We start from the raw sequence: 13,528 nt of genomic DNA, 5'->3' as shown, positions 1-13,528 counted from the left end.
ACCCACTTACTACTACTGTAAGCACACTATAATTTTAGAATGGTAGAAAATTTAAATTCACAATAAAAATGGAAATTTTCCTTTCTGGGTTTTTATAGATCTTCTAGATTGGATCTGCATTAAATGGTAGTTATTCTGCACCTCCTATTGAAAGATACCAGAACTTTGAGTGATCCAATAACAAAAGAGAGTGATAATTCAGAAAAGGTAAATCTCTCCCCTCCCAGCCACCCAACCACCCCAGCACATAGGTTATAGAATAGAATTCACAGAATATGCAACTTTATGTTGTAATGATAACCAGCAACTTGGAAAGCTTTATAAAAGGATTAAACAAATTTATGGATGATGTATTAATATTATCATAAAGTAATAATCACAATAGCTACACAGTACAACTAATCATTGTAACAGCTATGTAAGTTTTCTAGAGACTGTTGGGGAATATCCTTTAGCACTGCATAATGTGGAAATACAATAGTAGACTAGATTTTTTAAATAAATCTTTATTGATTAGCCCTTGGGCCATATCAAAGTGCAAAGTTACAGCAACAAATTATTACTGAAGTTTGATAAAAGCAATTTAAAATGAAATTTGATAAAATGCAGTTTAAAATGGAATTAGAGTAAAATACGACTTAAAATAAAATTGGAATAAAATACAGTCTAAAATGAAATTAAAATAGAGTATAGTAATTTAAAATATAGACAAAATATGATAAAATTATATCTTGGAGTCACCCTTGCAATCTAGTAGACTAGATAATCTTTGGTCTTATCGAACCCAGCTTTTTATATTTTTCTATTACCATCTGAGGGAACTCAGTTTAACATGCTCGAAATCATACCTCAATGAATAGAGTTTGCAAGAGAAAATGGATCCTATGATTCTGTTCTTAGCAAAATATCTTGCAAAAATGATACACTGATCTCCTCTATATGCAAAAGATTCCAATCTTAACAAGTTTGTTCTCCCAGTCAAGGTGGAGAGTATTTTACCAATTTTACTGCCACAAAATTCCCCTGAACATGAATGTACCCACACTGTGTTCAGTTACATTCATTCTTTGCTTTTCACCACCATCAGTTTCATTTCCTGAAGTCCTTTAGAAAATTAAGATAACCCCATCATTTGAGATTCAGGAGAAGCTGTTTGGTGGCAATTTCATTTAATGGCCAAGTCACCTCTGAACTCCAGAGTGCAACCAGATATGCAGTGGTACTATTTATGTGAATGCCCCCAAGTGCCCTCAGGAAATCATCTGGATCCATTAGGCACCTGGTTCAGACTATCTTAATTGGCTATCACCTCTGCAGAGAACAGGCAAAATGATGATCAACTTATGTACCAGTCATAGACAGAGAACTGATGACACCTTTTCATCTTCAGATAATAGTGCTTACTGCTATAAGGCAAACATATCTGGCTTTTGGATTCTCAGTTACTTTTCAATTAGTTAAGAGTAAACTCTTACTACTCAAACCATCAATACAAGCAGAAAAAAGATTTTCCATTATTTAATTGGCATTTAACTATGAAAAGTAATATCATAGTAAAGACCAAATATGGCAGCTGTCCTCTCAGATATAGCTTAGATTCTGTTAATTAATATGCAATATTTAAGGCAAATAAACCTGAAAGAACTGCCTCCTGTGCTAGAGCCCCAGTGAATTCCTGCCATAAATAGTATGAATGACAGAACTCAGCATATTTACTTAATAGTTGTTTAGTACTGCTAAACAGGCCCAGCAACCAGAAGGTTATAATTTAAAGAAATAGTCAATTGGATCTTGACAAGGGCAGGGAGAAAGGCCAGATGGCGCAGCTCATAAATAGAGATTATGCCAGTTGGTTTGTTCCACTGAGTAAATCAAACTCTACTTTCAGCTCTGTTAAATAATATTTTTAGAGCAGTATAAAATGCAAATAAATGCACCAAAAGAGAATTTAGACTACTACCCCAAAGGGCAAGGAATAATTTGGTTGTATTCGTTAGCATGCTCATGTTGATAATATTACAAGAAAAAAAATCATTCCTTTTTTTAACTTTATTTTTGTATTAATGCTTTAATATTCTACACTACTTATAAGAAGCCTTGCTTTTTTAAACACATGTACAGTTTTAACTTTCCCAGTTGTTAGCTTTTAACAAAGTTATTTAAATATGTCCACAGCTGTATGAAAAAATGAAATGAGTAATATGAAAACCTTAGTTAAGTAGGAAGAATTTCCACCAACAAAACTATTTCTGGGAAAATCTTAACGATGTCTCTTTGAGTTTTACTTTTTAAGTATTTGAAAATCATACAGTCAAAATCGGTGGTGGGATTCAAATATGTGAACAACCAGTTCTCTGTGTGGATGCCGCTTCTGGAAGTCCATTCTGGTCCTGGACAACAAAAAATTAGCTACCGGTTCTGCTGAAGTGGTGTGAACTGGCTGAATCCCACCACTGATCAAAATTGTAAAAAGATACATTTTAATATATAGAATACTTATTGTAGCTAAGTACATTTGCACAGAAATGGTGAGAAATGTTACTCTGCAAATATGTTCATCTAAGCTTTTGTACCTCAATCATATTAGACTTTAATGACACATTGTAGAATTTCATGTTATTATTGGAAATAATACAACAGCATTATCAAACAGATTAATAAAATCAAAATTTGCTTACAGATAGGCTTGTTTGAGATGGTATTACATGCTAAAAACAAACAACAATTGGGAACTGTAGCATGAGAAAATGAGAATTTTACTTCCAGTTAAATATTGGCCAAGAAACTCTCCTTTTAAAAATTTGAATATATGTGTTAATTTACCTAAAATAAATAAATTCTTTAAAAAATAAATACATTCTTTTAAAAAAATTCTAAATAACTCAGCTTAGATACCCTTGAAGCAACATGCCCAGCCAACCTTAAAAAAAAGGTCTCAGACCTTACTTTCATCCTTACTCCATTCCTATATCCCTCCCAGCTGCTTTAGTGCAATTTTCAAGGCTAGATTACTTTGGGAATGTGTCTATGGAGATTCTCAGTCATTCAGGTCATGGCTGTCCCAAAGGGGCTTTTTCAAGAGGCAACTGGACTTTCTTGTTTTTCCTTGAATATATTTTGCTTCACATCCAAAAAGCTTCTTCAATTCTGACTGAATAGAGGAGGATGGAAGGATTTATACTCCTTGCAGTCATCTTGTCATTAGTACTCTTTTTGAGAGTCGTTGAGGCCACTTGAAGGTTAGTCTATGCCCTAAGGATCACCTGAATAGTGGAAATGGGTGTGGAACCTTCTTGGAACTGCTGAAAGTTTTTGGGAAGAAATATCAGTGGCCATTAGACTTCATGTTGTTGATGTGAGCTGCCCAGAGTTGTACTTTAAGATGAGCAACCACGCAAAGGAATAAAAATAAACTCATGCTTCCATTGGACATAGTTCCTTAATTATGCTGACATTGAGCTACCTTATTTCTTTAGACAGTTTTATGATGATGTTCATGTTGGACCTTCTCTATGTTAGACACATTTGAGATTTCTAACTTTTATTGAACTTTTTATATAACTATGGAAATTATAAGTTGACTGAAACATGATCTAATAACTGTGACCTTTCTATTATTGGATGTAGCTCACTTGTTTTACTCACTTGATGTTCAGATACATCCTTAGAAAAATATCAGTAAAAAAACCTACACAAAGACTTTTATAAGTTTCAGTGTTTTTAATATGTGGAACACTAGATTACTCACTTTCTTCTGACAACAGAATTTATCTGAAAAACAGTGCAACCTGAACTTACACTGGGGTGGAAAATTCATTTTTTAGATATGAGGCCACACAAAATCTTTCTTCCAGGCAGATTGAGGCCAATCAAGATAGGATCCTCTGGGCAAAACACAGAATTTAATTACAGTACTTTATTACACTTATAGAAGAGATAAAAAGAATTGGTGTGATTTAATTATGTGTAATCCAAATCTTAAATTTCTATAGTTTGTACATGTACATATATTCCAATGAGTTGCTTTTCATTACCTTTAGAAAATTATAGCAGTTTTTGTCTATAGGAGACCCATATTTTTTCTTCAAGTGGAACATCAAAAGTCTTAATCTATTCTAATTTGGGAGAAGGAATTTATTAAACTTTTATTCTTGTAATATATTTCCCTATGATTTCCTATTATTATTTTTTTCCTACTGATTCCAAATTCAAATTTCTAAGTCAAGAAAAAATTATCTCAGGACTGTAATGAAAGATGTAATAAAAATTATTCTATTTTGTCATAGTTTAAATCTTTCTCTGTTCTGCACATAGGAGAGAAATATCAAATTGCAAATTCCATGCTTATCACCAAGCATTTACTGTCAATTATTATACTGATTAAAAATAAATTCAGGTGAATTGGGAAATAAAGTATATAAATGGATTGACACATACCCTGCACTAGGTTTTTGACTAATTCAACCAGAATGCAATTAAATTCCAAAGGAAAAAAAATCTATTCTCACTTAAGATAATGTATAATAATGTATGAAGTTATAGGCCATACAACACTGTCTACTGAATGAAAAATATTCCAAAATTAAATTTATCATGGTAAATGCAAAAAAGAAAAAATGGAGTTGAATAAGAAATTTTTTTAGAGTGTGTTGCAAATGGTGAATGCATTAGAAATATTTTATATTTGATAGGGCTGAGGAAAGCAGAAGAGAAGAAATAAACCTGTTAGATACACTGGCTTCAACTGAACATCAGTGGAACTGATTGACAGATTGATATCCTGCCTTTATTATGTTTACAAACAACGCAAGGTGGCAAACATATCTAATAATCTTTTTCCTCCTATTTTCCCTATAACAACAAACCTGATACAGATTGGTCCAAGGTCACCAAACTGGTTTGTCATGCCTAAGGTGAGATGAGAACTACAAAAAAGCCAATGCATCAACAAAGGGATAGTATCTGGACCACAGGAAGTGTTAACATTGCTTTAATTAAAGATCACACTTTGATTACTGTGTTCAGTTTTGGTCACCTGGATATAAAAAAGATGTTGAGGCTCTAGAAAGAGTACACAGATAATTAGGGGGCTGGATAATAAAGCAGGCAATGAATGGCTGTAGGAACTGGGTATGTCTACTCTAGCGAAGAAAAGATGAGAGGGTAACTTGATAGTAATCTTCCAATTATTTCAGGATCTGTCACAGAGAAGACGGTTCAATCTATTCCTCAAAGTACCTTATGGCAGGACAAGAAGTGATGACTGGAAGCTTATCAGAGATCCAATCTAGAACTAAGGATAAATTTCCTGACAATAAGAACAATCAATCAGTGGAATGGCTTGCCTCCAGAAATTGTGGGTGTTCATCACTGGAGGTTTTAAGAAGAAATTGGACATAAGATGGTCAGTTGGAATGGCATAGGATCTCCTGCTTGAGCAGGGGATTGAACCAGAATATCCACAAATTCCCTTCCAACTTGTTATACTGTTACTATTATTAATGGAGATAGGTCTGGATAGTGAATGTTTCTTCTAGCAGTCACCTGATCTAACACAAAATAACATATGTTGGTTGTTAATAATAATAATAATAGTAAAGTTGGAAGGGACCTTGGAGGTCATCTAGTCCAACCCCCTGCTCAGGCAGGAAACCCTATACAATTTCGGACAAATGGCTGTCCAGTCTCTTCTTAAAAACTTCCAGTGTTGGAGCATTCACCGCTTCTGGAGGCAGGTTGTTCCGCTTGTTAATTGTTCTAACTGTCACGGTTGTGATATGGTAAAAGATTTCTAGCCAATTCTATGAATACTTTCTGAAAAGAAAGTCTAACTCAGTGGTTCTCAACCTGTGGGTCGGGACCCCATTTGGGGTCGAATGACCATTTCACGGGGGTCACCAAACCATGCTGTCCGCCATTTTTTTCCCTTTTCCTAGCTGTCCTACTCCCTCTTATTGGTGGCCACACCCACTTGGGGGTCACCACAACATGGGGAACTGTATTATGGGGTCACGGCATTAGAAAGGTTGAGAATCACTGGTCTAACTGAATGTATCCTATATATAGATGCATATCCAGAACAAAAAATAGCAACCATAGAAGCTAAAGGTCCATTAGGTTGAAAAGATCTGATCTGTAGCATGTTTATACAATGCTCAAATGGATACAAGATAAGCATAGTGATCACTATAATAACAGTAACTGGAAACATTAATCACACATATTCTAATATAAGGTATTAAACTGCAATAGCAAAATTAAGGAAATTTTGGACCGTATGTCTTTGAACATTGTATCACAATGGCACAGCACCACAGCTACTTAGCCTCAAGGTTCATGATTATATTTCTTCTTCTGTTTGTATATTTGTGAATATATCTGTTTATATGCACATAAGCTATTGGGTGCATGTATCTGCTAGCTGAGAATAAATATTATGATGTGGCAGTCCTACAATTCTGTATAAATAATTTTATCAAAATAAGATTTGCTGGCATTTAATATGGCACAAAACACATTTTGGGGTGGGGATTAAAAACTAATCTAAGAGACCAATCTCCAAAGTACAATGAATATTTCATTGGAGGAAAGTGGGAAAAATATTTTAAAATGCTTGACATAGTTCAAATAAATCAGTCATTCCCAAGAGGAATATTCTTCGTATTTCCTATTCTGGAAAATCACGCTCTCTTTAGATTTCTCAGAACATAGTTAATGGCTTGTTAAACACAAACACACACACACACACACACACACACACACACACACACACGCGCGCGCGCGCACATAAACACAGTGTTGATGGGAAGAATGTCAATAATTGACTGAATCCAGCTTGAATTGCCCACAAACTGCCTAAAAGCTTGGAGTGAGTATCAGAGATTTCTGAAGGATAAATCAAAGCAGAGGACTTTCAGTTATTACCTTGAATCACAGTTACAGAAATTATTAGGTCCAATGGGATTTAAGGGAACTCATACAGAATCAGATCTTTGATTTAGTGAAAAGAATCTTTCATGTTTAAAAGGATGAAACTATTGATTATAATCAGCCACTTATTAGTACAAGTAGTCCTTGTTAGCAACCACAATTGGGATTGGCAACTTGGTCATTTAAGTAGATGAAATTGGTTTTAAATAATGGGAAATTAATTCAAGGAAGAGAAAAAAAATATATAAGTTGTATTTTATCTAGTCCTTGTTTAACAAACAACTGGCAATGGCAACACAGTTAAGTGAAGCAGTTACTAAGTGAAAACACAACTGTGCGTATGATCTTACTTTAGCTTTTCTTTGCAGACCTGTGAAGCTTGTAAATGCGAGGATTGGTTGTAAAGTTATTTTTTCCTCACTATCATAACTGCGAATGATCACTAAAGGAGGAGTACCCTTTTCTTGTAAGTTACAGTCATAAAAATTGCTTAAATATTTCCTAGAAAATTATACTACGGTACTTAAAATAGTTTTTAAAGAGGCTACAATATTGATGAGTTTGAAGCTAATATACCTTCAGAGCAAATTACTTGTCAACTGACTTTCAATTTTCATTTGAAGTTTTTGGTAATGATATTTAGTGAGTGGGTATGAGGAAGATTCACTGCACTGACGACTATTATGAAAAATAAGAGAGGTTATGTACAATAAGAGAAGGTAAGAGTTGTGAGACATGATTAAGAATTAAAGCAGGTCTGAGGGTTGAATTATACGGCTCATCCCTCCTGTTTAGGCTAGATGATAACTGGCAATAGGGCAATAGTAAGATCTGTCTCGTTTCCATGAATTTATATCTTTCCTATTTGGGTTTAAAGTAGACAAAATAATATTAGCAGTCACTGCAGCAGAACTTGTAAATGAAGTATGTGTCTTCAACAATTATAAGAATAAAAAGCAGAGGGGAAGGAGGAAGTTAGAGGTCATAAAGACTGCAAGTTAAGTGAGGGCCATTGGCTGAATATATCATTACATCTTGATATGAAATGGTATTTTTTTTAAGTGTGTGATATCATATGGTTTTGTTTTACCTTTAGTACACTGTCTAGGATTGCCCTAGCTAAGCAGCTACTGTACAAAAATTATTTAGGTAAATAAATAATAAAATTACTCTTATATACCAGACAAAATTCTCTTCTAAAAGTTTTCAATTGAACAGATGTATTTGAATAAACAAATCTGTATAAACATTACAATGCTACATAAATTTTCTGACCAAAATCTAATGAAATACTAGAATTGCCTCCCACAGTCTGCTGCTCCCAAATGTGTTGGCTCTGAAATTCACATGATGCTCAGCTGGCCATGTTTCTAAGAATCTGCCACACAGCAGCGCCGTTAGTGAAATTGGTTACTTTTTTTAAAAAAAGAACATATTTATCTCATAGACATTATGCTGCAATATTTGTATGATAGGCTGTATAGCACTGAAAACAAAGAAATTTGTGAAATAGAGCTATTAAATAATTTTAAGATATGAATTAAAAAGTAATTCTTCTGGATATTATGAAATAATACTATCTATTTCAATCATCACCATTTTAAGTCACTTAAATTATTTTAGATATTAAATTTTTCATTTTAGGCTATAAATATTCTGTCCTGAATCTGGTAAGCATAAGTAAATATATAAATAATGATTTTGAAAGTAAAGGGACAATATATTTAAAATTTCAAAACACTATGCATTATGCTAATTTGGTATTGCCAGATATTCAAGCTAACAGGACAGTACACAAGGAATGTACTGTCATGTTTCCACAATATGTAGAACCTATCTAAAAGAACCAAGGCCCAATGTGTTTTAAAAAGAATAAGAATTTTCTTATGCTCCAAAGTCTCATCATGTTTCAGATGAGAAGCAGCAGAGACAGAAATATGACATCCCTTTTGATATACAGGTAGTTCTCAACTTATGACCTTTTGTTTAATGACCAAAGTCACAACACTGAAAACAGTGATTTACAGCTGCTCCTTATGATCTTCCCAGCATCTCTAAAGTCCCATGATCAAAATTCAGGCACTTGGCAACGCATCCCAGGGTCATGTGATCACCATTTGTGAACTTTCTAGTGACCTTCTCACAAGCAAAATCAATGGGGGAAGCTGGATTTGCTTAATGACCACATAATTCACTTAACAACCACAGTGATGCTCTTAACAACTGTGGCAAAAAAGGTTGTTAAATCAGTTGCCTTGCTTAGCACCAAAAATTCTGTCACAACTGTGATCATAAGTCAAGGACTGTAGTGATCTCAAACCTAATCATATATTTACCTTTGTATCCACAGAAACAAGAGACCAAAATAGATAAAGAGTAATTAATATAACATATGAACACTTAAGTAGCACCTGAATGCATCAGTGAGCAACTCATGAGCCATATGCAACCTCATTTAGTATAGCAACTACTTCTATCCTGATTAACCTGTATCCATCTGAAATGCCTGTGAAAGGTTATTTATTTATTTTATTTATTAATAAAATTTATATGCCGCCCAATCCCTAGGGACTCAGGGTGGCGTACAAAATTAAAACAACAAATATAACAATTAAAAATGAATACATTCACACAGTATGTCCCAATTGAATCCCGACCCCCTCCGTGTAAAAATAAAGAATTGTATGAACATTCCAAAACTGGCTTTAGGTACAAAATGTTTGAATGAATGAACAGATTGGAGCTCATCCTGATTAGCAAGTGTTCTGTATATCAAGGATTTAGAATAAGATTTAGAATTCACTCTGAGAAGACACCACATTAGATTATGGAATTCAGAGTTTAGCTTAGTATGAAAACAGTCTTACATACCAACAGCTTGCATTTGGCACATATTTTTAAGACCATGAATGAATGAGATAACACTATATATTGAAAGAACAGTACCACACATTCATAAAAAATACCTACCATTCACAGATTTGGCTCATTTTGTACAAATATATTGTAAAAGGTTTTTGTCTCCTGACACATTTTTCCCTGACTAGATATTTATTGTCTAGATAGAACAACAGGTGTAGGCCAGTGACTCAATGAATGATGGGAATGGTCACTATTTGGAAATGTGCTCTGACTAATCAACTCGATGCCTGCAAGTTCTGTTATGTTCTTTTTTGCTCAGTTTTATCCTATGCTGCAGTGCCCAAACCAATTCATGCTGAAATGCTTCAAACCATTCTTTGGTTCCTTGACAACAAACACATAGGCGACAGCAATTTCATCATTTCTTCTCTACTAGCAGTACAGGCAATGGAATTTATGGGTAGCTATTCACTTTCTGTAGACACTGCAGAAAGACTTTATTACCTCTTTTAAAACAAGAAAGAGAAAGGGCAAAAGGTATGTATAATGTTGTTTGGAAAGCTGCTTACTTCAAACAGCCTGTAATAATCAGAGGATAAAACAGGGCTAAAATAACCATTTACAAAAAGTCATCTGAAGGATTAGTCATGGTCTTTAAAATATTTTTCTAGACCTTGCTGCATAACAAAAAAACTGCAGGAAAGGGAAAAGCCAATGAGATGTTTTTCTTTCTCCATAAAAGTATCAACATAGAGAGATGGTAGAAAAACAATGCAACAAAACCATATAATGGCATCTGTTCAGAGTAAAAAAGCTATAGAAGTGGTATTTTTTTTAAGAGAGAGGCAGGGTTCTTGTATCATCTTACTATTTAGTTATGTCATAAAATGAAAAAATAAATCAGCAATTATTTCTTTATATTACTTTTGTATTGCCTAATTTCTGAAGAAATATTTATAAAAAAGAGATGATCCCCCAATTTTGGGGGGGGCCTTCAAGTCAGTGTTGACCCCTGGTGACTACCTAGACACCTCCCTGCAGTTTTCCTAGCAAAAATTTTAAAATTTTAGGGATAAATCTGCACAAGAAGTGGTCCCCAGGAAAGGATCCATTTTCCCAGAATGGCTGGTTCGATATTGCTATAGTCTTAGAGACAAATAGAACACTCTCAAGAAAACTGGAATGTTCTAGGAATAAACAGCAGAACTTTTGCACATTTCTTAGAGAAATAAGGAGAAATTTCCTGACAGAACAATTAACCAGTGGATTGGCTTGCATTCAGAAAATGTGGGTGTTCCATCACTAGAGGCTTTTAAGAAGAGATTGGATAATCATTTGTCTGAAATGGTATAGGATCGCCTGCTTGAGCAGTGGGTTGGACTAGAACTTTTCCAAAGTCCTTCCAAATTCTGTTATTCTTTTTTTTAAAGAGACAAAGCAGTAGTCTCACATACATATTTTTATTACCTCTGGAATTTCCAAATGAAAAATTATATGAAAGTTTGTTTAGCTGAAAGAAAATTTTAAAAAAGAGGAACTATTTCTTAGTGTTCACTCAAATTCCATGCTGTACTCTTGAATACATTTCCTGCTACTACAACATAAGCAGAAGGAAAAATTACTCTGTTAACTCTGCCAATTTCCACCTGGAAAATTAAAAAAAGGGATTTCTAAGCCTTTGTTATGATACTTCAGTCTCAAGATGCTGAATATTTTTGACAAATGGTTCTCACCTGTCCAAGTTGTTCACAAGCAGTTTGATATTCAGCTCTCTGACAGAGATCTTTCACTCGTTGGTACTTGGGCAAAAAATTTTCTTCTTGAGCATCCATTTTTTCATTGTCTCTTTTGTGCAACAGCTTGCTTGAAAAAAAAAGATGCTTTTTTGCTTATGGAAATACAAGTACCTTCAATAGGTAAAGAAAAATAATGAAATTGACACAACAGAAATATACTAACAAATTTTCTGTTACATAAAGCCAATTGACAACATTAGCTACTTGATTATTCATATTTTATTTCTTGATCTCACTGCTTCTTGTGCATGCTTCTTAGCACCTTATATAAAACAAAGCTGAATTCAGTGACTTGTATGGAGAATAGTTGTCTTATTTTTTGTAATATAGAACTTTGAAAAAAAACCTACATAATTTATGATGGTTTGTCACAAAAGTACAATACTGAAATCTTACTACCAATCACAATCATGAGGTTGGACTGAATTCTGTATTCATTATTAAACTCTGTGCCTGTTTCTATGTTTTCATGGAATCACTATTCTTGTACACACTAATATGTATTGCTTATATATTGTGTTTTCATGAATGAACAGCATAAGGAACTGATACTTTTGTTAGGTACTGATATACTGTCAGGACAAATTTAATAATTGAATGCAGTAGAAATACGGTATTTAGATAATCTGTCTGATAAAATCAGAAGGCATGGCGCTAAGAGTGAATAGGTGATAAATGATTTTGGACTGAACACAAAAATGATTTACTAACATGAAAAAAACCACACTGCTGTAGCATAGGCACGTAAGGAGAGAAGATGAAAACTGAACATAAAACAAATATGAAGGGAAGATTAAATGGTTTGAAAATAAACAAACACCAAAACAGTGTTGGTTGCCTGGAACTGTTGATATTTTCGAAAAAGAAAAGTGGAAACTGAAAGAATAAATTTTATTCTTTTATTTAATTACAGATGGTCCTTGGTTAATAATCGCTTGTTTAGCAATTGTTCAACTTATGATGGTGCTGAACAAATAGAGCTTATGGCCAGTCCTTAAAGTTGGCGACTGGAAATGCCAGAACTACCACTGATAAGCAATGTAGTCATGTGATGCCATGCTTTATGACTATGTTGTTTAGTGATGGAAATTCCAGCCCAGTGGTTGTAAATGTGAAAAATGGTCATAAATCACTTTTTTCACTGCTGTTGTAACTTTGAACTGTTGCAAATCGAGGACTACATGTATTTTCTTTTCCTTTTGCTTATTTCATGCTTTTAGTTCCTTTGATTTACTACTACTTATTCGGAGACAATGTGATTCTAGACAGCAAGTATTGAAGAACTAAAATACAGGAAGAATGTCTTTATGCTTTCTCTGGACATCCTGTAGAAACCATCTGGATGGTTATAAAGGAAGCAAATTGCTCACCTAGATAGTATGGTTCAGTCTCTAGTTTTCACAATAGACTGATTTCATTAAGTATGGCAAAGAACTATCTATCTCATTAAAAAACAATTAGCTGAGATATTATGTTGATCAAATTCAACTGTATGTGTTCTTACATTCATTAAAAATGAATCTAATCATAAATTCATTTTTTAGTAAAGCAACTTCCCAAAGGAAAAACCTAATATTGCTGAAGAAATTACATAATTTAAGATAAACAACTGACTTTGACTACAATAATTCTAGCAACTTGTGGTTTAAGCAATGAAATCTCTAAAAAAATAAAACAAATTTCAAACTACTTACCCTCGTTCCACCAAAAATGAATCTCTCCAAACCTTCATTTTCTTTTTCAAATGGAATCTGGAAAAACTGAAACATAGGTTTGAATCAATATTTAATTATGATTAGTACAAACTTGTTTTAACTCTGGTTAAGATCCCAAATGTTTCTCTGAAACCAATTTTACCTATCTAAACACTCAGAAAAGTCTAATTATTTATCATCTTTTTAATCAGTCAGGTTGGAGCAGGGTTAGCAAATTTTACAGAT

General features: G+C 33.7%; 1 protein-coding gene across 5 annotated transcripts in view; it reads right to left on the bottom strand.

Moving 5' to 3' along the window:
* SULF2 (sulfatase 2) overlaps positions 1-13,528 on the bottom strand; it is a 298,168-nt gene that overhangs the window by 28,855 nt on the left and 255,785 nt on the right. For all 5 annotated transcript variants that reach the window (XM_039351249.1, XM_039351250.1, XM_039351252.1 and 2 more), the window contains 2 exons: positions 13,283-13,348; positions 11,526-11,655 (listed from right to left, as the gene is read on the bottom strand). In XM_039351249.1, coding sequence (XP_039207183.1) covers positions 11,526-11,655; positions 13,283-13,348 — 196 coding nt within the window. The remainder of the gene's footprint in view (positions 1-11,525; positions 11,656-13,282; positions 13,349-13,528) is intronic.

Source organism: Crotalus tigris, unplaced genomic scaffold (genome assembly GCF_016545835.1).
Source record: "Crotalus tigris isolate CLP2741 ecotype Arizona unplaced genomic scaffold, ASM1654583v1 scf7180000018371.15429387391:27106975, whole genome shotgun sequence".
Classification (NCBI taxonomy): domain Eukaryota; kingdom Metazoa; phylum Chordata; class Lepidosauria; order Squamata; family Viperidae; genus Crotalus; species Crotalus tigris.
This window is presented reverse-complemented; position numbering and strand designations above follow the sequence as displayed.